The 27,205-nt window shown below is 35.5% G+C and overlaps 3 protein-coding genes across 3 annotated transcripts; all 3 read right to left on the bottom strand.

Moving 5' to 3' along the window:
• Nucleotides 1–4,095: 4,095 nt before the first annotated feature.
• LOC144452760 (carbohydrate sulfotransferase 1-like) lies at nucleotides 4,096–5,115 on the bottom strand. Its single transcript, XM_078143910.1, has one exon. The coding sequence runs from the start codon at nucleotides 5,113–5,115 to the stop codon at nucleotides 4,096–4,098; it is 1,020 nt and encodes a 339-aa protein (XP_078000036.1).
• Nucleotides 5,116–13,438: 8,323 nt separating this feature from the next.
• LOC144452761 (carbohydrate sulfotransferase 1-like) lies at nucleotides 13,439–14,458 on the bottom strand. The gene has a single exon (XM_078143911.1). The coding sequence runs from the start codon at nucleotides 14,456–14,458 to the stop codon at nucleotides 13,439–13,441; it is 1,020 nt and encodes a 339-aa protein (XP_078000037.1).
• A 4,543-nt stretch (nucleotides 14,459–19,001) lies between these two features.
• LOC144452762 (kelch-like protein 7) lies at nucleotides 19,002–26,314 on the bottom strand. The gene is made up of 8 exons (XM_078143912.1): nucleotides 25,840–26,314; nucleotides 25,032–25,193; nucleotides 22,987–23,157; nucleotides 22,638–22,767; nucleotides 21,778–22,212; nucleotides 21,229–21,419; nucleotides 19,914–20,078; nucleotides 19,002–19,512 (listed from the first exon to the last, which is right to left on the bottom strand). The coding sequence occupies exons 1-8, from the start codon at nucleotides 26,312–26,314 to the stop codon at nucleotides 19,373–19,375; spliced, it is 1,869 nt and encodes a 622-aa protein (XP_078000038.1). The 3' UTR covers nucleotides 19,002–19,372.
• Between the last annotated feature and the right edge of the window lie 891 nt (nucleotides 26,315–27,205).

The raw sequence follows: 27,205 nt of genomic DNA on the forward strand, positions 1-27,205 counted from the left end.
TATTGTATATAAGGCATGGGTGTTGACGTGTCAGATCAAGGGCATGAGGCAACAATTCTGGTGTCAATAACAATATTGAATAACATGAATATAGACAACATCAACAAGTTTCGTCAAGTTCTTGTTTATCATTATTTCAGTATCCCGAATCGCTAATTAATATCTAATTATAATACACAGAGAAACACGTATATTTAACTCGATCGAATCGCGCTGGAATATATATATAAATAGAATATACGATTGAATAGCGCCCCAAAGGTCGTAGAATTTACTTCTCTGTCTTGTCGCGAGATCGAATGATTCGAATCTTGGAATTTGAAAATTCAACCTCCACGAGCTCAGCATTTGCTCAATTTGGTCAATTTGCTCATTTGCTAAAAAAGAAAGGGGTAGGACACTCTGGTGTTCTTTTTCGTCGTAAGATTGAAACCACATCGCCCTCGTTCACGGACGCTTTCTGTTTCGGGCAAACTTACGAGTATTTGTTTACTCAGTCAAATAATGTTGTTACGTTTTCTCTTTCATTCAAAGGTATATTTTGAAGAGACACAGATATGACGACTAATGTTTAATGATTATTTTTACGTAATTTTATGAAAATAATATAGACCGGAATCGACTGTGTGTTCGAGCCTACCGCAACTCTACGGCACCAAATATTGATTAAACCAAGATATTATCAATTGTGTTTTTGTTTATATCCCTCGCAAAAGACGCACCGTTTCGGAGCTTCAGTTCATATAATTAAATATGCTGTTTCGGCAATCTGTTTTACTGTCCCGCAAACGCCACAATGTACTGCAACATGCGAAATATATATCTCACCACAAGAGGGCAGCAGGTGGTATCAAGCTTCGAGAGAAAATTCCTGGGTCACATGTTCGATTTGAAGCGTCCTGATTGGGTTATTCGATGCCGTGTCCTACCCCTCTGTATTACAAGTTTAAGCAAGGAATGCGTTTGAACTCGAGCACGCGTGCGCCAAGCAGCGGAGCGCGTCAGCTGTGGCGAGCGCACTAAGCGTCGATTTTGCACCATGTCTATCCGTATACTTTCTTTTTTCTTTATTCTTTATTCTTTATTGGAGTCTTCCATATTTATATAAACTTTTCTGCGATTATTGTAAAACAATGTTTCATTTTTTTAAAAGACCAGAAAGTGTACAAGTACATACATATAATAGTTTTAATCATTCCATTTCTGGCCTTATACCCAAAATAACAAATATGTGTAGACGTGTTTAATGAGTTTATTAAGATATACTATAAATAAAGAAGTAAGTATGTAAATGTGACTCATAGCTAACTTGGGCCTTTATTACCTGTATGACATCAATATCATTTTCGAGTTTCACCAGAATTGTTGCCTCATGCCCCTGGTCAGATGTGGTTACTGTTTAGCAATATTGCCTTTTTATTATTTTCTTTTTGGATTAGTATTTTATAAATAGTTAATTTCTCGATTTGGCTGTTTCACTTGTATGATAGACTGAATTCCACAACCTCTTTTATGACACCGCCCGATACGTACTTCTGAGATTTCACGAATGTTATGTGTATATATGTATTGATCATAAGTACAATTTAGTAAATTAATGATTTCTAATTATATATTAATATATTCTCGTTAAAAAATGATCACACGTTTACATTACAGTTTACTTTTTATATTGCAAGATGGAAAAATAAATGAATGCCTACCTTCATACGTAATATTTAAGGACCCGTCTTGATAACGCGCGCGCGCGTGCGTGCGTGCGTGCGTGCGTGTGTGTGTGTCCTGGGGTGTGATGTTTAAACATACCTGTCTATTCAGATAATACATTGATATATGCAAATGAGTACAACTCGTTTATCCAATCGTAGACCCTGCATGAATGGTCTATGGAGCAATCCGGTTGTTGATATGTATCCTGGTGTCACGTATATATGCAAATGAATTCATGTTTCACACTAGCATTACAATGATAAATATGTAGTTATTTTTTTATCTACCTGTACATTGTTAGTCTGTAAGATACAGACAGACATTCATGCTACACTACCAACCAGCACTCAAGCCTGATAGGGCTGAACAACACGACGAAGAGTCTAAAATGCAGTCAACTCTGTAGCTTGCTGTAGGATTACTAGTACAATTAAGTTCATATGGGTGATGTAATCTTTCTATCAAAATTAATCTTCATGAAAGAGAACATTATCCAATGGGTAGAAGTTAATAAATTAGCCAATCAGATGGCAGATTTTGACAAATGAAGTACTCAGAGGGCAAAAGTTCAAAAAATATTTAGAGGGCTAAGGTTGATAATTATTTATGAAATCGTTATTGGGAAATTGACATGCAATCACAAAAATATAACTCGAATATGTATAACAAATAAACACATTTACATCATAAGCAATATCAATTAGAATCAATAAAAATGTAAACCGTACACATCAGTAAAATTACACAGAATTGTAAGATGCACTGACTAAGATAAAAACAGTTCACAAATTGGTGATAAAAATGACAATCGGTGTAGAACTAAAATGATAAAAGAGACGAAACGATAAGAGGGTTAGGGTTAGGGTTAGGGTTAGGGATTTAGTCACTTTATAAGTCTTCACAAATAAAGAAATCGCAGAATATGTTAATTGTGGAAAGCAACCAGTTGAGTTTCGCATAGTCTACTTCCGATTCAGAAAATGTAGCTAGAAAACTGCAATTTTACATGTCCTGACTATGGGCATTTTGGAGTAAAAACCAGAAGACAATGTTGCTACGGTGTTTATTGGTACTGCGAAATTTGGAATTTTACCCCTCAAATTTTTGTTAATTTGCATAATTTTGACTTTTGGCAGAAATTATTAGACAACAAGTCATTGGGAATGACATAGTCCCCGCTATGATTGGGTTTTAAGGAATTATCACTACTCTGATCACGCTACGACACTTGTGAACCTAAATCAAACAGACTTAGATATGTTGTGTCTGCTTTTTGGACATGCCTACAACAATAAAGGATGGGTTGGGTATGGGGGATCGTATCAGGACGAAAATGGATATGCACATGTATGTCATAGAACACTGTCCTAATACCAACTTTGAATGAGATCTGTTCAAGCATGTCCGAGTTATGGCTTTGGACATGGAAAATTCACAAACAAAATGGCTGCCAGGCAGCCATATTGGATCGTATCATGACAACAATGAATATGCACATGTATGTCATAGAACACTGTCCTAATACCATCTTTGAATGAGATCTGTTCAAGCATGTCTGAGTTATGGCTTTGGACATAGAAAAGTCGCAAACAAAATAGCTGCCAGGCGGCCATATTGGATCATATCAGAACAACAATGAATATGCACATGTATGTTATAGAACACTGTCCTAATACCAACTTAGAATGAGATCTGTTCAAGCATGCCTGAGTTATGGCTTTGGACATGGAAAATTTGCAAACAAAATGGCTACTAGGCGGCCATATTGGATCGTATCATGAAACAAATTGACATGCATATGTATGCCATTGTATGTTGCCCCTGTACCAAGTTTGAAAAAAATCGGTCCAGGCATCTCCAAGAAACGGTTGTGGACGAACGGACGGACGAACGGACGGCCGGACGGCCGGACAGACAGACAGACGGACTGACGGACGGACGGCCAGACGGAACCCAATCCATAAGTCCCCGTCCCGGACTTCGTCCGGCGGGGACTAAAAAGAAACCGTTCACAATGTATTTGTCCTCGATTTAACCAAGTCAAATACATATTTGGAGCAAAGTCTTTAACTTGACACACACCCTTACATATATGGATTGAAACATTGACCAAGTCTTTTACTTGATATACATGTCTGTACACATGTGTAGCAGAAGTATTCACGTGTTGACGAAGTCTTTAACTAATTGTCATAATCTTGATCTGATGTGTAAGTTTTTATCCCTACATACCGAGAGCTTTAAGTGGAGGCAGTCTCGGTTACCCAGACTCTCGCCGCTGGGGGCTCTGCCTATGAGACCGCCCCAAACGAGAGTCTGGGTAACCGAGACTATAGTGGAGGAGAATTAAGAGAGGGGAATAGACAATAGAGAAATGTTGTTTTCTCAAAAAGTGCTATAAGTGAAATTTTTCATTTCATCGTCAGTATTCAACATTTTATATTCCATTAAATCCATCATTTCAGAACAGAATTCCAGAGATTGTACAATTTTTACATCCTCAAACAGTAGTTTGGATCGCCAAGACTGTGCAGCTTCAGTCGAGTTCTTCTTTGTAGCCATATTACTGGTTGTATTCGTAGCAAATTTCGTGTTTTCTGAAATCCAGCGTGATACCTCAACCGGAAGTGACATACCCAAGAAATGATAAATTCTTTCAGTTCTCCCTGTGGGGTCCATTGCTACATCCTCGTACCGAACAATTTTATATATACCGTGTAACCACGATGGCAATGTTCTACTGTACTTAACCATTTCTGAGACACTTTGACAATATTGCTTCAAATGCTCTACAAGTCCAGCTTCTTGTATTGTCTTATTTTTAAGCACTTCGATTTTGGTTTTGTCCAAGAATTTTCTTGAGCTGACAACACCTCTTGGATCCCGGATCAGATGTAAAACTTTTAGGTTTAACTTCTGTTCTATGACTAAGTTTTGCAGAATCGGAAGTGACGTAAGACGAATGACCTTCGTAGCAATATGGCGGTGATTTTTACATGTCTGTGTCATATTTTCAACAGTGACATTGCCGCAGGTGGTGTGTTTGGAGCATAACCGTTTAATGACGTTACTGGTTTCAGCCATACTCCATGTTCGCATATGATGAACATATTGTGATGTAAAAAGACATTTATATATCGATGATAAAGTTTCTATCTGAGACGAATTTTTGAGATCTAATGTAATAACCTTTGCTTTTATCATGTCTTGAACGAGTCTCAGAGGTTCAAAGAGATAAAATACATCGTTGTTCTTGTTGAATAATTGACTCAAAAAGGTTGACCCTGTTCTAAATGCTGCGACGACCAGAATGCTTAGTCCCTGTTCCGGAAGTGACGTCATAACATCCAATGTATGGTTCTCTGTTTTTGAACTATTCAAATATTTTGCATTTTCTGTTGTCATTTGTCGGCAGACATTGGCATGCCTCACGTTGATATGCATATATTTGAAAGGGTCGAATAGAAACAACACAATGGTAAGCTGACTCATCAAGAGTAATACTGTAAAAAGGACACGAATATTTGTTGCCATGACGATCTCTGTAAAATGCAGTAAAACACAAGAAATTATTATTATTTAATGTAAGCACAATATTTTGTTTACTTAGTTTCAGTACTTCATAATATCATTATACATTTTTGATGACTTTATACGTATATAATTATATATACACATATGTATATCTATCTATCTATCTATCTATCTATCTTTCTGTCTGTACGTACGTACGTACCTACCTACCTACCTACCTACCTACCTACCTACATACATACATATATACATACATACATACATACATACATACATACATACATACATATACATACAAACACACACACACATACACATATTTATATATATATAAATATATATATACATATACTTAATTCAGGTGGTATCAAGCTTCGAGATAAAATTCATGGGTCACATGTTCGATTTCAAGCGTCCTGATTGGTTTATTCGATGCCGTGTTGATTTTGAACCATGTCTATCCGTATACTTTCTTTTTCTTCATTCTTAATAAGGATATTTCATTTTTTAAAAGATCAGAAAGTGTACAAGTACATACATATAATATTAATTTTCCATTTCAGGCCTTATACCCAAAATAACAAATGTGTGTAGACGTGTATAATGAGTTTATTAACATATACTATAAATAAAGAAGTAAGTATGTAAGACTCAGAGCTAACTTGGGCCTTTATTACCTGTATATCATTATCATTTTCGGATTCCACCAGAATTGTTGCCCCATACCCCTGGTCTGACACGTCAATGGGCCATGCCTTATATTGTATATAAGGGAGCCTTCAGTATTTACAGGGGGAGGGCCGGAGGAAATCACACATGGTATGTTACGTAAAACATGACCCCACCCCCATTCTCCATTTGTAAAAAGTGACCCTCCCCTTTGTCCCATTTTGAAAAAACATGACGTACCCTCCCCATGACAATTGCATATCCTGAAGGTTAATCAATATTCCCATTATATGTATACATACAAATTAAATGATTTTTACATATAAATATTTGTACATATAAAGTGACCTTTCTCTTCTAATCATACACAATCTAGTTAGTATCTAAAACGTGCTTTCCATGTTGTGCATACTCTGCCTGATCTGGTCACTGTAAAAGTTCTCTGATATCATTGTCATCATCACCTTCAACGTCAGTCTGATTAAAATCCGATGTAGATGTCGGCTAATCGTTCATTGCTATTTTATCTTCGTTATTTTGCCTGAATTGACCCTGGTACATGTTTACATTTTTTAGCCTGTTCGCCTCCTCTACGATCAGGCTAAAAAATGTAAACATGTACCAAGAAGGTCAATTCAGGCAAAATAATGAAGGTAAAATAGCAATGAATGATTAGCCGACATCTACATCGGATTTTAATCAGATTGCTTCAACTTCAGTATTGCCATTATCACTCTTATCTGACAAACTGTTACTACTTGAGTCAGTACATGTATCACTGTCCGTGTTCTCTATGACATTAAAGACTAAATCATCATCATCATCATCATCATCATCATCATCATCATCATCATCATCATCATCATCACTGCTACCATCACCATCATATTTTAACAACAACAACAACAACAACAACAACAACAACAACAACAACAACAACAACATTCTCTAACAGTGTGTGAGTGATAAGGTGAGATGGCACACTCAACAAAATGCATTGTTTTATTAAACAATTTTCTTACAATATATGTATTTTTGTTTTTGTACTTTGGCATATAAAGTACTCGTAAAAATAAATGTTGAGTGCTCATCTCACTTTTACATCTCAAAACACACAATACAAATTGACAATAGTTGAATCTTCAATTTGGTCACAAAACTACGGATTGTAAAATGTGACCCTCCCCAAACATTGTAATGCAAAATATGACCCTCCGCCAAGAACAGGTTTGTAAAATATGACCCACCCCCCGATTCCTCCTGCCCTCCCTCTTGTAAATACTGAATGCACCCTAAGGCATGGATGTTGACGTGTCAGATGTGGTTATTGTTTAAGTTTAACAATATTGCCTTTTTCTTTTCTTTTTGGATTAGTATTTTATAAATAGTTAATTTCCCCTATTTGGCTGTTTCACTATATATGATTGGACTGAATTCTGATCGTCGAAAACCACAACCTCTTTTACGACACCGCCCAATACGTACTTCTGAGATTTCGCGAATGTTATGTTTATATGTATCGATCATAAGTACAATTTAGTAAATTAATGATTTCTAATTATATATTAATATATTCTCGTTAAAAAATGATCACACGTTTACATTACAGTTTACTTTTTATATTGCAAGATGGAAAAATAAATACATGCCTACCTTTGATTGTACGTAATATTTAAGGACCGTCTTGATTACGCGTGTGTGTGTTTCCTGGGATGTGATGTTTAAATAGTACCTATTCAGATATACAGGCAATTCAGATAATACATTGATGTATGCAAATGAGTACAACTCGTTTATCCAATCGTTGACCCTGCACTAATGGTCTATGAAGCAATCTAGTTGTTGATATGTATACTGGTGTCACGTATATATGCAAATGAATACACGTTTCACACTAGCATTGCAATGATAAATGTGTAGTTATTTTTACAGCTGTTTTCCGTAGACCGAATCAAAACTTTTAAATGAACTATCAAGATCAGTGAGCCTGACAATAAGGTTTCAGGTTGAGATAGACACCAAAATGATAACAGTTAACACACAAAATCACTCACACCGTGTGGGCCCTTTATTTAGTTAATGATATAAATAGTAACAGCGTGCACACAACTACACAAGGTATAATCAGTTGAAGTTGAAACAAAATCCACGGTCACCAGCCAGTGAAAGTTGGTAGAATCTGTTAAAGTTTACAGCTGATTTGACAAAATAAAGAACGAAAATCATTCGATAGAACCTATGTGCTGGGCTAATTGCACACATACTTTTGTGTATTATACCCCAACCCCTAAACGTGATGGCTATTTTAAAACAATGATTATAGTTAGCATAGCATTGACCTCAGAAAATATCAATTCCACTATTACAATGTACTTTAAATGATTACATAACATTGACTATTTACTGTAACAGAGATGACAGTGGACCAACTTATCTCTGAAACAACTCTTACTGATAACAGGAAGTGGTCCTGTTGTTTTAAAAAACCATCAAGATTATGGCTGAAATCTCTCTTATGAGTCTTATACAATCAAATTAGTCTGACTAGTTACACAATGAATCCGATCCCACACACTACCCTGACCACAGTTAGATGACAACCAGTAGTTAGGCCATAGTTACATCACTGAGGAACAGTAAGGAATAGTGGAACAGCCACTAGTCTTGAAACTGAATAATGAATAATTGAATAAATTATTATTCAGTTACATCCAGTAATTTTGTCTCTATCATTGTCACAACAGTAGCTCCCTGTACTGTATTCTATCCGTGTCATTACTATAATACTAAAAAAAATAATCATCATCACAGTGAGGTTGACCACCATTGACTGAATACTTATGTGCTCATACAGATTATTTACGTGTATATGTATTCATTTGTCATTATTTTTTGTAAACTTATATATGTTTTGGATGATTTTATACAAATAATTGTCGTTTTGAACAACCCGCAAATTGACCCGCAACTCAACCCGCAGTTAGGCCTGTCGACCCGCAAAATAACGGTACTGTCTTGGAGTATCCAACTGTGATACAATCCTAAGATGTACAAGTAATTTACTGTACACTTCCACAATTGGAGTAAACTTGGAGACTAACTTTGAAACCAATATGATCTATCAACATCTATATAACCATTATCATTTAATTTTTCGAATCGGCATAAACATATACTCTATTCCCCAATTTACATGTGCACCTAAAAATGCGGTCTATCTATTGAAACAGTACTTATTATGCATATTTTTTTTCGATTCCCAGGGCTTTCCATAGGCAACTTTCCAGTGAAAGTTGGTGAAATTTGTTAGATAAGATATACAAACAGCTATCCTCACTAGTGAAGCTCAGAATATTACTTTTGGTGTACTCTAATAAACCATGTAGTACATAAATGTCTCAACATCATTCCATCAGAGTCCCTAAAGCCCTATACATTAAAAAAAACATATATACAGGATAACTGCTTCAGTATATATTGATTACATTTTTAGGTAATATCGGAAGAGTATGTGTCTAAACTTTAACAGATTCTACCAACTTTCTCTGACTGTACTGGTGACCATGGATTTTGTTTGAACTTCAACTGATTATACCACAGGGAGCTCAGGCTCAGTTAGTTTTGTTTACAAATACAAACAAACAAGTAAACAAACAAAACACAGACAAGTAAACAAACAAATAAACAAATAAATAAATAAATAAATAAACACTCAAACAAAAACAAGTAAACAAACAAACAAAATAAACCGACACATGAGTAGATACATACATGAGTAAACGACAACAAACCAACGAACAAACAAACACCCCCCCCCCCCACCGCAATGGTCACATCTTGGGTTATTTCCAGATGTGACAATTGTGGGGGGGGGGGTAGTGTTTGTTTGTTCGTTGGTTTGTTGTCGTTTACTCATGTATGTGTCTACTCATTTGTCGGTTTATTTTGTTTGTTAGTTTTTGTTAGTTTGTTTGTTGACTTACTTGGTTATTTATTTATTTATTTGTTTACTTGTTTGTATTTTGTTTGTTTGTATTTGTAAACAAAACTAACTGAGCCTGAACTCCCTGTGATTATACCTTGTAGTGTGCATGCTGTTACTGTTTATATTATTAACTAAATAAAGGGCGCTAAGTGATGTGTGTGTGTGCTATTGTCGCACTCGAGCCCCGTACGTGATATTTGTCTACCGAGAGAACTTATTCGAATCCCCGTTCCACCAGCAAATATCCCCGTGGGTCCAAGTCCACGTAATATCTGTTCATTAAGTATGGAGCGATCGGGGATCGCAGCAAGGTGAACGTCTCACACCCCAATAAATTACACTTAACGAGTAGAACGCACAGCAAGTACGTTTCAGACTAACCGTCACTTTTATTTCAGACTAAAGGATAATACAAGGCAGCAGTTTGGTACGTCATCAGGTATAGTGGTCTAGTTTTGTATTGACAAGGCCCAGTTTCCCACTATACAACTCTTAACTCGTGCAGCATCTACCACATCAGTCACATGTACCGAACCAGGCCGACGGGCTATTAAACTAGTGTAGCTTACATTATATTGGGTCAGTAAGCGTGGAGAAGTCGGCTACGAAATCGTGAGAGTACGGAGTACTCTGTCCCCGAAATTACAGCATCCAGTGAGTCCCCAGGTTGACTAACGAAATCTCGGAAACTCTCCCCTTTTTATACACTAAAACCCCGCCAAAATTATGTTTCGAGACCGTATTCCATGTTAGGGAATAGCGGGAAAATATACCCCATGTGACCTGCCAACGTGGCTAAAGGTTACCGTGTAGCCGACTTCCAGTGTTACTCCCGGTCAAACTCCACGTCAGACCATTATTTTTAGAGGACTGAGACTCCACGTAGTCATTACTGTAGGAAACAACGGAAAACAACCTAACAAATAACCTTGTGTTTAGGCTCACTGATCTCCATAGTTTATTCAATACAACTGACTCTACGGAAAACAGCTGTAAGTTCATGTAGGTGATGTAATCTTTCTATCAAAATTAATCTTGATCAAAGAGAACATTATTCAATGGGTAGAAGTTAATAAATGGGCCAAGCAGATGGCAGATTTTGACAACTGAAGTACTCAGAGGGCAAAAGTTCAAAAAATCTTTAGAGGGTAAGGTTGATAATTATTTATTAAATCGTTATTGGGAAATTGACATGCAAGCACAAAAAATATAACTCAAATATGTATCACAAATAAATACATTTACATCATAAGCAATATCAATTAGAATCAATAAAAATGTAAACCGTACACATCAGTAAAATTACACAGAATTGTAAGATGTACTAACTAAGATAAAAACACTTCACAAATTGGTGATAAAAATGACAATCGGTGTGGAGCTAAAATGATAAAAGAGACGAAACGATAAGAGGGTTAGGGTTAGGGTTAGGGTTAGGGATTTAGTCACTTTATAAGTCTTCACAAATAAAGAAATCGCAGAATATGTTAATTGTGGAAAGCAACCAGTTGAGTTTCGTATAGTCTACTTCCGATTTCAGAAAATGTCGCTAGAAAATTGCAATTTTAAATATACTGTAGGCTGTTTGAGTAAAAACCAGAAGACAACATTACTAAGGTACGGTATTTATTGGTACTGCGAAATTTGGAATTTTACCCCTCAAATTTGTGTTAATTTGCATAATTTTGGAGCAATGTACCCTGGCCTGGTCTCAGAATTTTGCTTCGAATGCATTTTTTGGATTCAGCACCATGAAAAGTTACTCTGGCACAATGTTGGATTCCAACTTTTACCCCAAAATGCCTACAACAGTTAAAATTGGAACTAGACTAGTCTGTCTCTGATCTTAACCTAACAGCATTATATCAAGCAGTACTAATATAGATGCAACAGTGGTCCCATTGTTTATGTAGACACCAAATTAACGTGACTGTATTTGTGCTCACAAAACAACTCCTCCTTAGCTTGATGTTGCTTTACATAATGTTGATATCGGAATATACGTGGTTGTCATGGGTACATCCAGTTACCGGAGAGTCGTCATTGCTAAATTTAGAATTGATTGAAACGCCCCCAACCGTCCAAGAATTGTAATCCTGTAACCAAAGCACTAACGACCAATGAGATTGATGTGTTTGGTTGTCTGTAACCGAGCTCGAGTGCCTGTGGGTTCGAACCCAAACACAAGTTAGGTTTGTTTTCAAACCAGGTACATTTGACTAAGTCTTTAACTTGGTACACATCCCTACTACATATATGGATAAAAAAATTGACAAAGTCTTTAACTTGACATACACACAACTACATAAATGGATAAAAAAGTGTTGACTTAGTCTCTAACTTGACATCCCAACATATATGGGTTAAAAAGTGTTGACAAGTCTTTAATTTGACACACACACACACACACACACACACACACACACATACCTCTGCATATATGGATAGAAAAGTTGACAAAGTCTTTAACTTGACATACACACAACTACATATATGGATAAAAAAGTTTTGACAAGTCTTTAAATTGACACACACCTCTGCATATATGGGTCAAAAAAGTGTTGACTTAGTCTTTAATTTGACACACATCCCTACATATATGGATCAAAACATTGACCAAGTCTTTAACTTGACACACACCTCTGCATATATGGATCAAAATGTTGACCAAATCTTTAATTTGACACACACCTCTGCATTTATGGATCAAAGCGTTGACCAAGTCTTTAACTTGACACACACCTCTGTATATATGGATCAAAATGTTGACCAAGTCTTTAATTTGACACACACCTCTGCATATGTGGATAAAAGCGTTGACCAAGTCTTTAATTTGACACACATCCCTGCATATATGGATCAAAGCGTTGACCAAGTCTTTAATTTGACACACACCTCTGCATATATGGATAAAAGTGTTCACCAAGTCTTTAATTTGACACACACCTCTGTATATATGGATCAAAATGTTGACAAGTCTTTAACTTGACACACACCCCTACATATATGGATTGAAACGTTGACCAAGTCTTTTACTTGATATACATGTCTGTACACATGTGGAGTAGAAGCATTCACGTGTTGACGAAGTCTTTAACTAATTGTCATAATCCTGATCTGATGTGTAAGTTTTTATCCCTACATACCAAGACCCTAAAGTGGAGGTAGTCTCGGTTACCCAGACTCTCGCCACTGGGGGCTCTGCCTACGAGACCGCCCCAAACGAGAGTCTGGGTAACCAAGACTATAGTGGAGGAGAATAGGGAACGTGCAATCCAGACTGAGCGTGCTCAGACGCAAAGGACTATGGGATTATCTGTGGTTATCGTAATACCTAATCTAGAGCTACCAATAAAAAAATCAATTGTCAGGGTAACTATGAATTGATCATTCCTGATTGCAAACAATGTAACATTATTGTTTACAATACCGATTCATTAGTATTTATTATCACATTTCCCATGATGCAACATTCAACATGGCGGGTTTGCAAGTTCCCTATTAAGAGAGGGGAATAGGCAAAAGAGAAACGTTGTTTTCTCAAAAGGTGCTATAGGTGAAATTTTTCATTTCATCCTCAGTATTCAACATTTTATATTCCATTAAATCCATCATTTCAGAACAGAATTCCAGAGATTGTACAATTTTGACATCCTCAAACAGTAGTTTGGATCGCCAAGACTGTGCAGCTTCAGTCGAGTTCTTCTTTGTAGCCATGTTACTGGTTGTCTTCGTAGCAAATTTCGTGTTTTCTGAAATCCAGCGTGATACCTCAACCGGAAGTGACATACCCAAGAAATGATAAATTCCTTCAGTTCCCCCTGTGGGGTCCATTGCTACATCCTCGTACCGAACAATTTTATATCTACCGTGTAACCACGATGGCAATGTTCTACTGTACTTAACCATTTCTGAGACACGCTGACAATATTGCTTCAAATGCTCTACAAGTCCAGCTTCTTGTATTGTCTTATTTTTAAGCGCCTCGATTTTGTTTTTGTACATGAATTTTCTTGAGCTGACAACACCTCTTGGATCCCGGATCAGATGTAAAACTTTCAGGTTTAACTTCTGTTCTGTGACTAAGTTTTGCAGAATCGGAAGTGACGTAAGACGAATGACCTTCGTAGCAATATGGCGGTGATTTTTACATGTCTGTGTCATATCTTCAACAGTGACATTGCCACAGGTGGTGTGTTTGGAGCATAACCGTTTAATGACGTCACTGGTTTTAGCCATACTCCATGTTCGCATATGATGAACATATTGTGATGTAAAAAGACATTTATATATTGATGATAAAGTTTCTATCTGAGACGAATTTCCGAGATCTAATGTAATAACCTTTGCTTTTGTCATGTCTTGAACGAGTCTCAGAGGTTCAAAGAGATAAAATACATCTTTGTTCTTGTTGAATAATTGACTTAAAAAGGTTGACCCTGTTCTAAATGCTGCGACGACCAGAATGCTTAGTCCCTGTTCCGGAAGTGACGTCATAACATCCAATGTATGGTTCTCTGTTTTTGAACTATTCAAATATTTTGCTTTTTCTGTTGTCATTTGTCGGCAGACATTGGCATGCCTCACGTTGATATGCATATATTTGAAAGGGTCGAATAGAAACAACACAATGGTAAGCTGACTCATCAAGAGTAATACGATGAAAAGGGCACGAATATTTGTTGCCATGACCATTTCTGTAAACAATGCAATAAAACAAGATATTACTATTATTTAATTAAAGCACAATTTTTTGTTTAGTTAGTTTCAATACTTCATAATATCCTTATACATTTTGATGACTTTATACATATATAATTATATATACACATATATCTATCTATCTATCTATCTATCTATCTATCTATCTATCTATCTATCTATCTATCTATCTATCTATCTATCTATCTGCCTACATACATCCATACACACACACACACACACACACACACACACACACACACACACACATATATATATATATATATATATATATATATATATATATATATATATATATATATATATATATATATATATATATATATATATACTTAATTAAAAAATATAATTAATTCAAAAGAATAAAGATATTATAAATTGTTACTCAGAGTACGATATAACATCCTTATTTTTTGGGGTTAAGTCTATAATGCTCTGCTACTGATATTGCATCGAGCACTGTTCTCTCCAGTAAGACACTTATATTCATATGTATATTATCATGCACCTTGAACAGTATTAAAATGTTTCTGGCCAAGACGTTTCGCTCAGTCTTTCCAGAGCTGCCTCACAACAGTAGGGCTAATCTATCATGCTTAAGCCACAAGCAACAGCAACTCCTGTGATTATCATTTTGAGGTCACGTGACTGGACATAAGCAAGAATTACTATGATGGATTGGACCTACTGTGGCAGCTCTTCAAAGCCTACATAGAGGATAATAGGAGGCGATCAGGATAAAAAATGTAAACATGTACCAAGTAGGTCAATTCAGGCAAAATAACGAAGGTAAAATAGCAATGAACGATTAGCCGACATCTACATCAGATTTTAATCAGATTGGTATCACTCGTTCCTTACGCATATATATATATATATATATATATATATATATATATATATATATATATATATATATATATATATATATATCTATATATATATACACACATATATATATATATATATATATATATATATATATATATATATATATATATATATATATATATATATATATATATATATATATATATATATATATATATATGGATATATGGCGGGGGGTCATTTAGTTAAGAATCTCCGACCCCGTTTTTGGTACAAGTCACTGTCTAGTATTTTAGACAGGTGTCTGATTAGGATAACCTTTAGGGTGCATAGGTATGTTAGGGTTAGGGTCACGGGTCACCGGTCAATAATTGACATAATAAATTGTCTTCCTAGGTAACTGTATAATCACAAGCACTTCTACCACCAATATTTATAAACATATATTCATCACATGGTGGTATTTTATCAACAGTGTACTAATTTTACTGTCGACGTTCTTGTAATCCATATGGTATCCATGACATTAAAGTTGTACATGTTTACATTACATCAATAATTTACATTAATTGATTCAAAAAATTTACCTTGACAACAATGTTTTTCTGCAATACAAAAAGCACGGATGTTGACATGTTATACAGGTATATAGATCGATATTATTTTATTATAGTGACACAGTTTCACATACAAAAGTATACACGTACATAAAGTACTAAAAGAGAAAACTCTTTGTAATATACAAGTAGTAATTATGTGAAACCCCAGCCAAGTAATCGGCTTATGAGTCACTTGTACCAAAAGTGTCTCCACATGTGGTATTCAAGAAAAATATAAATCGTAAGCCTATCGTTTTTCCCCTCAAATAATCGTCGGTGTTGTTGTTGGTGTTGATGGTGACGTTTAGAATAACAACAACAACAACAACAACAACAACAACAACAACAACAACAACAACAACAACATCAGAACAAACTTGAACCACTATTCCTAATGAGGAGGATTATAAGACTCCATGCAAACCATAAGTGAGACTGAGTCTGAAACTCTCATTTTGAAGGAAGTCTCAGACCGTATCTGAGACTGGATTGAGACTTGTATGATGTAAACAATAAACAGCGGACGGCAACAGAAGTCATCGCATGACCAACGGATGCAGCTAGCTAAACAAGGCACATGATCAGACACAAATCATGGTCGCTCAGCCCAACCGTGCACAAATTGAAAAAAACAAACAAAGCACACGCATTGCATACAACGACGATTCAACAGTGACGTATGTGTAGTTGAATAGATCGAGGTTTGAATAACACAAAAATTGTCTGGACTACACTAGCCAAGGCTGTGAGGCTACCATTTACCCGTCTCAAAGACGAATGTTGATGTCTGACACGTCAATGGGCCATGCCTTATATTGTATATAAGGCATGGGTGTTGACGTGTCAGATGTGGTTACTGTTTAGTAATATTGCCTTTTTATTATTTTCTTTTTGGATTAGTATTTTATAAATAGTTAATTTCCCCTATTTGGCTGTTTCATTATCTATGATTGGACTGAATTCTGATCGTCGAAAACCACAACCTCTTTTACGACACCGCCCAATAAGTACTTGAGATTTCGCGAATGTTATGTTTATATGTATTGATCATAAGCACAATTTAGTAAAGTAATGCTTTCTTATTATATATTAATATATTCTCGTGAAAAAATGATCACACGTTTACATTACAGTTTACTGTTTATATTGCAAGATGGAAAAATAAATACATGCCTACCTTTGATTATACGTAATATTTAAGGACCCGTCTTGATTACGTCTGTGTGTATGTGTGTGTGTGTGTCCTGGGGTGTGATGTTAAAATATTACCTGGCTATTCAGATAATACATTGATATATGCAAATGAGTACAACTCGTTTATCCAATCGTAGACCCTGCACGAATGGTCTATGAAGCAATCTGGTTGTTGATATGTATACTGGTGTCACGTATATATGCAAATGAATACATGTTTCACACTAGCATTATAATGATAAATGCGTAGTTATTTTTATCTACCTGTACATTTGCTAGTCTGTAAGATACAGACAGACATTCATGCCACACTATAAGCCAGCACTCAAGCCTGATGGGGTTGAACAACACGACATATCTTACAGTGGTTTAGAAGCCTAATAGGGCTTAACAACACAATGTATCTTACAGTGGTTTAGAAGTCTGATAGGGCTGAACAACACGACATATCTTACAGTGGTTTAGAAGCCTAATAGGGCTTAACAACACAATGTATCTTACAGTGGTTTAGAAGTCTGATAGGGCTGAACAACACGACGTATCTTACAATGGTTTAGAAGTCTGATAGGACTGAACAACACGACATATAAATACAGTGGTTGAGAAGCATGATAGGGCTGAACAACGCAATGTATATTACAATAAATTGCCAAAGTATATATTACAGTGTGTTTTACAATCAATGAATTGCCAAAGTATGTATAAACGTTTATGTATGTATGTATGTATGTATGTATGTATGTATGCATGTATGTATGTATGTATGTGTGTACGTACGTACCCGCAGAAGTAAACATATACTCAGTCGTTCGAAATGTATTTACTAAACCTCTAACTACTTGTATGCCATAGACCATCACTAAATTGGGTAGGGGTGTTGTCCAGTTTTTCTACTAATTAGCACTAATTGCTCTCTTTCCCAGCTGACATAAGGGTATGACTTTTTTGTCAATTTTACAGTTCAACACACCTGTGTTGATTACAATCACGATCAACTACTTAGGAATTAAATCAAGTTTGTTGAATCATACAGAGAACAGTGGGGCAGAGGTTGATTCATGTCAGTATGGAGAATATTTAGAAGTTACACCCCAGTATTTTTCTTCATTCAGCCAAAAGAAATATGAGTGACCTAAGGGGCCTTTGTCAGTATGAGTAGCTGGACTCGTAGTGATAACCTTAGGTCATGAGTATTTTCTGGCTTACTAAAGAAAAATATTGGAGAATAACATTAATTATACCAGCGCCAAAAGATTGGGGAAAGTGCGTCTCAGTGCATTGTACACAAGAAGAGGTGGTGGGGGTGGTGGTGGAAGGGGTACTCCTGCTTATTGGCTATAGAAATATATGCTACCCTTTGGGGCATGTTTTCTCACCCTTTGACCAAAAAATGAGCTTTGTTTTTCGAGGTGAAGAGTCTAAAATGCAGTCAACTCTGTAGCTTGCTGTAGGATTACTAGTACTATTAAGTTCATGTAGGTGATGTAATCTTTCTATCAAAATTGATCTTCATCAAAAGAGAACATTATCCAATGGGTAATAGTTAATAAATGGACCAAGCAGATGGCAGATTTTGACAAATGAAGTACTCAGAGGGCAAAAGTTCAAAAAAATAAACTATTTAGAGGGCTAAGATTGATAATTATTTATTAAATCGCTATTGTGAAATTGACATGCAATCACAAAAATATAACTCAAATATGTATCACAAATAAACACATTTACATCATAAGCAATATCAAGTAGAGTCAATAAAAATGAAAACCGTACACATTAGTAAAATTACACAGAATTGTAAGATGTACTAACTAAGATAAAAACAGTTCACAAATTGGTGATAAGAATGAGGATCGGTGTGGAACCAAAATGATAAAAGAGACGAAACGATAACAGGGCAGAGGTTGGTAAATGAACCAGTTGGTAGGGCAGTAGTTAATAATTGAGCGAATTAGAGGGCAGTAGTTGATAAATGAACCAATCAAATGGCAGTGGTTTATAAATGAACCAGTCACAGGGCAGAGGTGCATACATTAACCAATCACAGGGAGGAGATGCATACATGAACCAATCACAGGGCGGAGGTGTATAAATGCACCAATCAGAGGACAGATATTCATAAATGAACCAATCAGAGAAGACAAGCTGACATCATACATCTGGCTGTTTTCATTGACTTTAGCATAGTCCATTGATCTGTAGATGGGTCATACACCTCAGCACTGTTTAATACTGTACGAGCACCACCATCATCAAGAGAATAGGACTTACCTAAAATGATAATAATTAAAAAACATGAACATCAAAAAATATGTCTTTATTTTATAAATCACAAATTTCAATCATCTAGAAAATTAGATAATTCTAACCTTGGTGGTGGTGGTATTTGAGTCAAAGCAATATTTTCAAAAAATAAAAACAATTAAAAAGATCAAATAAAATAAAATCCTGACCTACCTACCCTATTTTATAAGGCCATGTTATAGGAAACACACAGTCATTTTTTTCGCCTTACAAAGGGAAGATTTCATAATGGAGGGGCCTATGCCTGTCACCACTAGAGAGCACTCTCCTATGTTGCTGTAGACTGCTTAATAAATTGTCATGAAGCCCTAAATTTATGCAAGCATAGAAACTAATCATGCGATTATTTATGAATAACAAAAACTTACCTCCAAATGCATAAATTAAATTGTTGAAAGTTACAACACTGTGAAACGATCTTTGTTTATGCATATTTTGAACATAAATCCATGTGTCTGTTTTTGGTTCATATCTTTCCACTGTTTTCTGTCTTGCTGTATTACTCACGCCCCCAACAGCATATATAAACCCATCTGTAATAGAAAAGAAATAGATCTCTTACAAACAAATGAACCCAAATTGTTTGTATGTAGCTTCTTACCTCCAATTGCATAGATGAGGCCATTTTGTACCACAACACTGTGGAATGATCTTGGTATGTTCATACTCTGGACATTTGTCCATGAATCAAGGTCAATGTCATATCTTTCAACATGGCCGACCCAAGTCATGCTGCTGCCTCCACCAATGGCATAGACACAGCCATCTAAAACACCAAACAAATGTTAAATAATTTCATTGTGTTAGGCTTTAGCTCATAGAATGGTTAATTCTGAAATGTCAGCTTGTCTAACCGAGGACATTTTATCTCAAGGTTTCAAAAGTTTTTTTATGACATATTTGTCACTCTTTTTTAAAAAAAAAATGAATAAAAAAAAAAAAAATTATTCAGATGGAGTGTGGACAGGGTGCAAAAGTGCATACAGGCAGTGTGCACTGTAGTGATAACAAAATGTTGTTAAGGGTTGAAATGATAAAAACTCATTTCTTGTGAGCCACCATATAGTAAGAGATAGGGGATACCAAATTTTGGTGTGTCAGTAGAAATTGTGTGCATCAGTGACATGTCAAATTGTTTTAGAGGGCACACTGGTCACCACATAGTAAGAGATATAGGGGAACACCTAATTTTGGTGTGTCACTGCAAATATGATGTGGCAAATTGGCTTAGATAGCACACTGCATGATACAGGTAAAATATTCAATAAAGTCTATAGTTCCCAAATCATTTTACTGAACCCCCCCCCCCCCCCCCCCCATAATGGTACATTGCACATTGCATGAGGACTATCTCTGGGTTTGTCAAGACAATGAAATAATGGTAGGCTGCAATTTTATAACATTTAGCTCGTGTCATCATGAGAAGCTTTCCCATGAACCTTTGCAGGAAAGCCAAAAAAATTGCCGAAAACATATCAAATGCAGAAGGGCTTCTTTACAAGATTTTAAATTGAGAATGTTACAGAGCCTGGGGTGCTATTTTGTCACCCAAAATCATATGTAAGTTGATAGCAGTGATCAATACAAGTAAGTGTTACCAATGACAGAAAGGCAATCTAATGGACTGATGGTGTAGTTAGCCTATTGAAAATCTAGGTTACCATGACAACAATGTTTACTTACTGACTTCAGCTAACCCTAGTCCAAGTCTTGGTGTGTTCATATTTCTTTTTTCTACCCAGGAGTCAATGTCAGGGTCGTACATAAACACTGATGACTTCACTTCCTGTCTGTGGTTGCCAATATGAACTGATACATCATTTCCACCAATCACATACAGCCTTCTATCAACCACAATTGCACTGTGATTAAACCTATGGGAACAAAGACCACAAAAGTTTTATGATGATGATAGTTTAAAATGATGTACTAAATAAATTGTAGCTAGGATTATTTAATGTCTCGGCAGTGGCCAATATGGATGAGGATTAGGTATTTATTTCGATTTTTAATTTATAAAACAATTTTATCATGGCTTCCTACTTGAAAAATCAATGAAAAAACAATGTGAAACAACATTGACCAAGTCTGTGTTTGTAATTCTGACACCCGACTTGCTGGCTCACCAAGTCGGGAAAGTTGCACTTGAACTGCTAATGCAAAGAATCCGTCATGTGGTGTCAAAATGTGTAGGGTCAAAAGTTTTTATATATTGTAGTCAACATTTCTCACCTGAGTTCAGGAAGACTTGGAAGCTGACTCCAATGGTTATTCTCAATATCTAACTTTAACACACTCTTGGCAGTGAAACTTCCAGTGGGTTCTTTACCTCCACAAACATAGATCACATTGTCTTCTTTATCAACAGCGACAGCGGATTGTTTGAAATCTCGTAGCTGAGCCCAGACAGACTGGGAACTCACTTCTTTAGTTTTCCATTCATTTTGAACAGGATTGAATGTACATAAAGTATAGACAGTGCCGACATTTGTGAACGTTGGGATTTTCAGTTTTGGTTGTTTGAGTTTCTTGTGAACAAAAAACATTTCTCCGTTGATGACGACAGCACTTTGACACTCTAGGTTGTATGGTAGTTTACCAACCACTGTCCATTCATTGTTACTGGTACTGTATTTCTCAATAGTCAATGTGTGTGGACAATTACCACTGTGAAACGAGAGAAAAAAAATTGAATACTGTCATTGTTGAATAGTATGACAAAACTCATGACAAGTGAGTCTAAGTGTGGCATACTTGGGATGTTTGCACAAGTGCTTGCAGTGTTGTCTGCGCCCGTACTTTCATGAGTGTAGGATTGAAAGTGCAGCAGAAAACACTGCAAGCTGCAGCAGAAAACACTGCAAGCTGCAGCAGAAAACACTGCAAGCTCGAGTGCAAATACCCCAGAAATTGATGATATTTATTACATTTTGAATACTCAAAACTTGGTTATTATGAAAGATGGGTGTTAGACTTAACTTACCCAGTTCTAGATTGTAAATAACCCCCTAAAACATAAATGGAAGATGCTGGTTGTCTTGGTCCCCTGAGATCACATGACTGTTGTCCTCCAATTGAATGTGTTAACTTACCCAGTTCTAGATTGTAAATAACCCCCTAAAACATAAATGGAAGATGCTGGTTGTCTTGGTCCCCTGAGATCACATGACTGTTGTCCTCCAATTGAATGAGATATAACATCTTTTATGATAGTAACACATTCTGCAGAGCAATTAAGATAGTTGATTGGTCAACATATAGGTTAATGTAATACATCAGATTATTAACACAGATGACTTTTCTACTATCTATCATGGAGGGAACAAGACTGACAGTTTGTAGTCGAAAGCTCTCAGCTCATCAAAAGTATGTTGTGTGTATTGTTAAAAGTGTAGTACTCTGATGACTTTTCATTTGATAGATGCCAAGATAACACTTTACCTTGATTAGTTTTCACTATTCTGTGTTCCAAGGCTTTACGAAGTGTTGACATAGAAACCAAATGAAGGCGTACACTGGACAGTAAATCTATCAAATCTTCTTGTCTGTTACTTAAGTCATATTCTATCCATTTTAAGACACTCTCTAACACAATATCTTCACCTTTGGTACCTTTGATAAACAATTGTATATAAGGTAGAATAATTAGACAATATTTGACTTTGTTCAGCCGAGGAAAATATGAGCGACCTCGGGAGAAAGAAGATTAACTTTAATATTGTGCATGTGTATAAGTGCTAAGACTGTACAATGTTGTGAGTTGTATAGTCAGAAATCACTTATCAAGAGTAAAACTGTGTGTTTGTGAGATGTACAGTTAGTCAAACAAGTAAATACGGGTTCATTATCACTGGTTAACTCATTAACATTGGTTAACTCATTATCACTGGTTAACTCATTAACACTGGTTAACTCATTATCACTGGTTAACTCATTATCACTGGTTAACTCATTAACACTGGTTAACTTATTAACACTGGTTAACTTATTAACACTGGTTAACTCATTAACACTGGTTAACTTATAACACTGGTTAACTTATTATCACTGGTTAACTCATTGACACTGGTTAACTAATTAACACTGGTTAACGCATTATCACTGGTTAACTCATTAACACTGGTTAACTCATTAACACTGGTTAACTCATTATCACTGGTTAACTCATTATCACTGGTTAACTCATTAACACTGGTTAACTAATTAACACTGGTTAACTCATTAACACTGGTTAACTCATTATCACTGGTTAACTCATTAACACTGGTTAACTCATTAACACTGGTTAACTCATTAACACTGGGTAACTCATTAACACTGGTTAACTCATTAACACTGGTTAACTCATTATCACTGGTTAACTCATTAACACTGGTTAACTCATTAACACTGGTTAACTCATTAACACTGGTTAACTCATTATCACTGGTTAACTCATTATCACTGGTTAACTCATTATCACTGGTTAACTCATTATCACTGGTTATCTCATTATCACTGGTTAACTCATTAACACTGGTTAACTCATTATCACTGGTTAACTCATTATCACTGGTTAAATCATTAACACTAGTTCACTCATTATCACTGGTTAACTCATTAACACTGGTTAACTCATTATCACTGGTTAACTCATTAACACTGGTTAACTCATTAACACTGGTTAATTCATTAACACTGGTTAACTCATTAACACTGGTTAACTTATTAACACTGGTCAACTCATTATCACTGGTCAACTCATTAACACTGGTTAACTCATTATCACTGGTTAACTCATTAACACTGGTTAACTCATTAACACTGGTTAACTCATTAACACTGGTTAACTCATTATCACTGGTTAACTCATTAACACTGGTTAACTCATTATCACTGGTTAACTTATTAACACTGGTTAACTCATTAACACTGGTTAACTCATTAACACTGGTTAACTCATTAACACTGGTTAACTCATTATCACTGGTTAACTCATTAACACTGGTTAACTCATTAACACTGGTTAACTTATTAACACTGGTTAACTTATTAACACTGGTTAACTCATTAACACTGGTTAACTCATTAACACTGGTTAACTCATTAACACTGGTTAACTCATTAACACTGGTTAACTCATTAACACTGGTTAACTCATTATCACTGGTTAACTCATTATCACTGGTTAACTCATTATCACTGGTTAACTCATTAACACTGGTTAACTCATTAACACTGGTTAACTAATTAACACTGGTTAACTCATTAACACTGGTTAACTCATTAACACTGGTTAACTCATTATCACTGGTTAACTCATTAACACTGGTTAACTCATTAACACTGGTTAACTCATTAACACTTGTTAACTCATTAACACTGGTTAACTCATTAACACTGGTTAACTTATTAACACTGGTTAACTCATTATCACTGGTTAACTCATTAACACTGTACGTTGTTGTGAGATGTACAGATAGTTAGACAAATAGGTAAGTCCTCACCAAGACTGAGGTCATCACAGGTCAATATTTCTTGAAGTCTGGTTTTGGTCAACATAAGGAATTCTTGTTGCTGTATTATGGTAGAAAACCTTGACTTGAATAAATGAGCAGTTTTGTTGTGTAACTCAGTCAGGCAGTGAAGATCAGAAAACATCCATACACCTATGGAGATCAGAAAACATCCATACACTTATGGAGATAATATGACAATAGTTTGGTCTGTAAGGTATGCCGTGATGGGGGCACACTTGTGTATCGTCCAGCTAATCAGTATGATGAGATGAACGATAATGTCAAGTTGACCAACAGGGGATGCACTTCTATTTTAATAACAGCAGAAGAAAGTATCCTGTGCAGGAACAAACGTCAGAATGGATAAAATTGTTAGCATTTTTTCTTCTGCTTTACTAATTCTGAACACTCCCTAACATTGTACTACATAATTCTTACGGCTTCAATGATAAAACAACACTAAGATAAAGATAACGGTGATGCCAGAACCAAGGATTGAATCACTGGCCTTTAAAGAACTCTAAAAATAATAACTATAAAGGGATATATATATAGCACCTAGTATCCATATCTTGATGCACACTCACTGTCACTTTACAATAAATACTGCCACAAAATAATATATTAGCATTATCAAATTACAAATTAGGGTGAGTTACATGTATCTCTGTTGTCTAACAATAATATATCTTGCACACGATGTAAAATAAACTAAATTTATTCACCCTCCATTACCGAGTCAGTGATATAGCAAAATCAGTGAATGGCAGTTAGTACAGTTACCATGACAACTTACCCAAGCAGTTTGTAACATCAATATATCTCTGTAGACAGTTGGTACAAATATCTTTGACTTCTATCATATGTAGCATACAGGCAGCAGACAATAAATCCTGTACATTATCTCTGTTGACATCTAATACACCAGTATACATATATTCCACAAGTTTATCCAATGCATGGAATTCTACTTCTTTGATCTCCACTTCCTTGGATCTGCTTTCCATCATTTCGGTTGTGAACATCGCCCGGAAGTACTCACTATGCACGGCAAGAATACTTCTATGTGCATAGATATCTTGGTCATCCACTTTTAACACCACATCACACATGAGACCTTCTTTCCTGAGTTCATTTTGACCAGAGAGTGTTTTCTTTGTGATGTGTTTGCTACCAACAAATTTCATGCTACCTTTGCCTTCATTCACAGTACATGTATAATTCTGGAAGGTAAATGTACGATGTCTGACTTTTTTCTTTTTGGTTGACATTTTTGTTGCTTACAATTCTACTTCTTAATTTAATATATGCATCTAGAGATATTTCCAAACCAAGTGTTTGCTTGTAAACATAAAATCAATTACTGATGGTCTTCATTTTTATCACCTGTAAAACAATAATAGTTAGCTATATAATTATCCGTATTGCGAACGGTATATGGGATTTGATTCTCACATTGGAGAAGGAGAGGGCCATTATCAAAGTCAAGCCCTGATTTACTCTGTCTGCAAACTGAATATATTTACATCAGTGAAATTAGTCGTTCTCAATATTGGTATATCTACATGTATACACTGTAAAATTAGGTATTACTGTTAATGGTTATAGTTCAGAGCTGTATGTGTATGTGTGTGTGTGTATGTATGTATGACTTGTATATATGTATGTATGTATGTATGTATGTATGTATGTGTGTATGTATGTATGTATGTATGTATGTATGTATGTGTGTATGTATGTATGTATGTATGTATGTATGTAATGTATGTATGTATGTATGTATGTATGTATGTATGTAATGTATGTATGTATGTATGTATGTATGTATGTATGTATGTAATGTATGTATGTATGTGTGTATGTATGTATGTATGTATGTATGTATGTATGTAATGTATGTATGTATGTATGTATGTGTGTATGTATGTATGTATGTATGTAATGTATGTATGTATGTATGTATGTATGTATGTAATGTATGTATGTATGTATGTATGTATGTAATGTATGTATGTATGTATGTATGTATGTATGTAATGTATGTATGTATGTATGTATGTATGTATGTATGTATGTATGTATGTATGTATGTATGTATGCATGCATGCATGCATGCATGTATGTATGTATGTATGTATGTATGTATGTATGTATGTATGTAT

This window comes from Glandiceps talaboti, chromosome 23, assembly GCF_964340395.1.
Source record: "Glandiceps talaboti chromosome 23, keGlaTala1.1, whole genome shotgun sequence".
NCBI lineage: Eukaryota > Metazoa > Hemichordata > Enteropneusta > Spengelidae > Glandiceps > Glandiceps talaboti.

Excerpts from the sequence above, each read along its gene's own strand:
- LOC144452760 (XM_078143910.1), bottom strand. The coding sequence starts at position 5,115 with ATGACAACAGAAAATGCAAAATATTTGAATAGTTCAAAAACAGAGAAC.
- LOC144452761 (XM_078143911.1), bottom strand. The coding sequence starts at position 14,458 with ATGACAACAGAAAAAGCAAAATATTTGAATAGTTCAAAAACAGAGAAC.
- LOC144452762 (XM_078143912.1), bottom strand. The coding sequence starts at position 26,314 with ATGTCAACCAAAAAGAAAAAAGTCAGACATCGTACATTTACCTTCCAG. Across the intron at positions 21,420-21,777 it reads CCAAGTCTTCCTGAACTCAG|GTTTAATCACAGTGCAATTG; the intron begins GTGAGAAATGTT and ends TTGTTCCCATAG. Across the intron at positions 20,079-21,228 it reads ACTAGGGTTAGCTGAAGTCA|ATGGGTTTATATATGCTGTT; the intron begins GTAAGTAAACAT and ends TTTCTATTACAG.